The sequence below is a fragment of the Siphateles boraxobius genome, unplaced genomic scaffold (genome assembly GCF_051911475.1).
Source record: "Siphateles boraxobius isolate OS27281-9 unplaced genomic scaffold, OSU_SipBor_1 54, whole genome shotgun sequence".
NCBI classification, from domain to species: Eukaryota; Metazoa; Chordata; class Actinopteri; order Cypriniformes; family Leuciscidae; genus Siphateles; species Siphateles boraxobius.
Window position 1 is genome coordinate 1,629,374 of NW_027509180.1, and position 3,127 is coordinate 1,632,500.

The 3,127-nt window shown below is 38.7% G+C and overlaps 1 protein-coding gene across 2 annotated transcripts in view; it reads left to right on the forward strand.

The window, feature by feature from the left end:
- Positions 1-530: 530 nt before the first annotated feature.
- fam234b (family with sequence similarity 234 member B) overlaps positions 531-3,127 on the forward strand; it is a 19,512-nt gene continuing 16,915 nt past the window's right edge. For both annotated transcript variants that reach the window (XM_077205570.1, XM_077205569.1), the window contains exons 1-3: positions 531-624; positions 2,026-2,403; positions 2,485-2,601. In XM_077205570.1, the coding sequence (XP_077061685.1) occupies positions 588-624; positions 2,026-2,403; positions 2,485-2,601 (532 nt within the window). In that variant the 5' untranslated portion in view covers positions 531-587. The remainder of the gene's footprint in view (positions 625-2,025; positions 2,404-2,484; positions 2,602-3,127) is intronic.

A 3,127-nucleotide genomic window follows, 5' to 3' on the forward strand; every position in this document is an offset into this window, starting at 1 on the left:
AAATAAATAACGTGATTAAAATTGAAAATAAATACATTAGTTTAAAATACAGTTTTATTTAAATACAAAATAAGTAAAACAAATGAATGATAAAAAATTAAATAACATTTGATTAAATTAAATAAATAAATAAAAAGGTAAATAAGTAGTTTACTAGATTTAAATAAATACATTTAACGTGATCTAGATAAATACAAATAAGAAAAGCAGTGTAAAAATATATATAAAAAAAATAATCTGTGCTTTTATAATTTGAATATGCAAACGCTAAGCAAATGAACAGAAGCGCGGTTTACCCAAAACGAAAGTGTGAAGCCTGATTTATTTAGCCGGTTCATGAAGAATCATTCAAGTAAAAATGTTTAATAGTTTGTTTTGGAGAGCAAATTCCTTCTACAATAACCTTACACGTAACATTATAATAAACACAAATTCAAAAAAAATCACTTGGCAAAATAAATGTTCGGTTGGTTGCTATTCTGTTTGATGTTTCCGGTATCGGAGAAGACTCCATTTCCCGTGATGCATCTCTTCAGCGCGGCATCTGCAGCGGCACACGCGTCGCGTCGCTGATAACATCTCGCGCAATGGCTGCAGCTCTGTCTCGAGCGCTGAAATTACCGGGTAAGTCGAATATTAATTTTCAATAAGCGGTCGAATGAATGACAGTAATAACCAGCCGTTCAGATGCGGGGCGCGCGCTCGCGCTGCGTGTGTGTTTTGCTCGGTGACGTCAGTGATGTGATTATCAGACGCATCTTCACTCCGTTATACTGTATTCAAATGCGACATGCAGCTATGAACGTTATCAGGCGTTTACACAGATTAACCTGCACCGAGAACGACGTCAAAACCAGCTCGATTATATAAAATTAAATTATTAAATTCGCTGCAGATCGCCATCTAAAAAAAAAGACCAAGACCACCCACCATACATGTAAATACCATATAGTACCATGGTAAATGTCTACGTCACGCGACAACAGTGGTCTTTGTAAAGAAACATTGTTTGCTACTTTCTCAAACGAGAGAAATTGTGAATTTTCTTCAAAAATGTTTTAATTTTAGTTAACACTTAATTACACAACTCAATTTGGTGTAAGTGTAACGACTGGGTAAATGTTAGGACAGAACATGTTGGGTTAATTTTACCCAGCAAATTGGGTTGTTTATTTAACACAGGATAATGGGTTGATTTTACCCAGAAGAGTTGATTAATTTGTACTATAATACTATTTTTTTTTTTTTTTTTTTTTACTTTATACATGAATGCATGTCTATGGATTAACTTAAATCCTCTAAACTTTTTGTAAATACTCGATACAACCACTGGTTTGCATGATACTTGCTTTATTTTTGATACAATTTTACAGTATGGTATATTTTATAGTATTGAATACATTTAAGCTTGTTTAACAAAAATCAGAAGTAAAAATGAAAAATGTATAAGCAACTCAAGTGTAATGTCCCAGTCTCTGTAGTGCCGTTTCCACTGTAACTTCTCTGAATCTCGTGCATATTACATGACTCCATAACCTGTCTATAAACAGTCAGTGAACAGTTCTGACAACATATTTTAACATCATACGTATTTATATTCTGTATCTTTTTGAATAAATCCCATCGCTTCCCTGTATGTTGCTTTGCATAAAATAAACAATATACAGAACAATAACGTATTTATAGATAGATACAATAAAATGTACACACACCTGTATTTTACCGAAGACACACCAAATTGACGCAGCTGCAGACACTGGGTTGTTACGTCTGATCTAGGATCTGGGTAACACAAAAACTACCCAAACACTGGGTTGTTACATCTGACCCAGGATCTGGGTTACACAAAAACTACCCAAACACAGTGTTGTTACGTCTGACCCAGGATCTGGGTTACACAGAAACTACCCAAATACTGAAAAAGAACCCAGAAAAAATTACTCAAAAGGCTTAACCAAAGATTTGGGTAGAAAAAATAACCCAAGATTTAGAAGTGTTAAACTGGTTAAATCCTTGATCATGCAGGTAAGAAGGTCTCGGACCTGGGCGAGTACGACCCGCTGACCCAGGCGGACAGTGAAGATGAGACTGAGGACGACGATCTGGTCCTGAACTATCCTCGTAACGGCCTGAGCCCGGCGGCGGTCGACCTGCGGGACGAGGAGGAGGAGTTTGAGGAGGAGGGGGAGTGGCCTCAGAGAGAGGGGGCAGGGCCTGAGGTGGAGGTGGGCGGAGCCTGTGAGGGGAAGGCAGAGCGTGTGCGCGGGGCGGTTCGGACCACAGCCTTCCTGCTGCCGCTGGGCTGCGCGGCGCTGCTAGTGCTGATGTGTGCGTTTCTCTTGCCCTGCCCACAGGGGGCGCCACACCTCACGCACTGGCAGCGAGCGCTCGGAGACGCCAGCGGTGAGTGATGATCACGCTACACCTCGCCAACACTTCACCTCGTCGTTAGCCTGCAGACTCAACATGTGCTCTTCCTCGCAGGCGTGACCTCGCCTCCGCTGGCGCTGTGGGATGTGGACGGAGACGGGCTGGAGGACGTGCTGATTGGCGTCACCAGCATCTCTAATGACACTCAGCCAATCAATGCGCAGAGCAAAGGTGAGCGGACGGAGTGACAGGAAACGTAAAAACTCCCCATTACAGTAGAATAGAGCGCAACAGTCAGTTACGGAAGTTAAATCTCTAAAAACTAGAACGATAACGGTAACAATTACTATTACGATAACTGTAACGATAAGCAATGATAACTGTTACGATAACTGTAACAATAACTATGATAACTTATGATAAATGTTACGATAACAGTTACTAAAACAATAACTGTAATGAAGACTATAATGAAACTAAAAAATAACGATAAATGTAACGCTGACTGTAATAATAACTAACAATAACTATAATGATAATTGCAACGATAACGATAATATAAACGATAACGGTAACTTACTATAATGTTAACTGTAACAACTAATGATAACTGTAATGATAACTATAACTGTAACAAGTAATAAAATAATAACTGTAACAATAACTGTAATGATAAATGTAACGCTACCTGTAACACTAACTATAACAGTAGTTTAAGTGCTATAATGAAAACTGTAACGATAACTAACAAAAACTA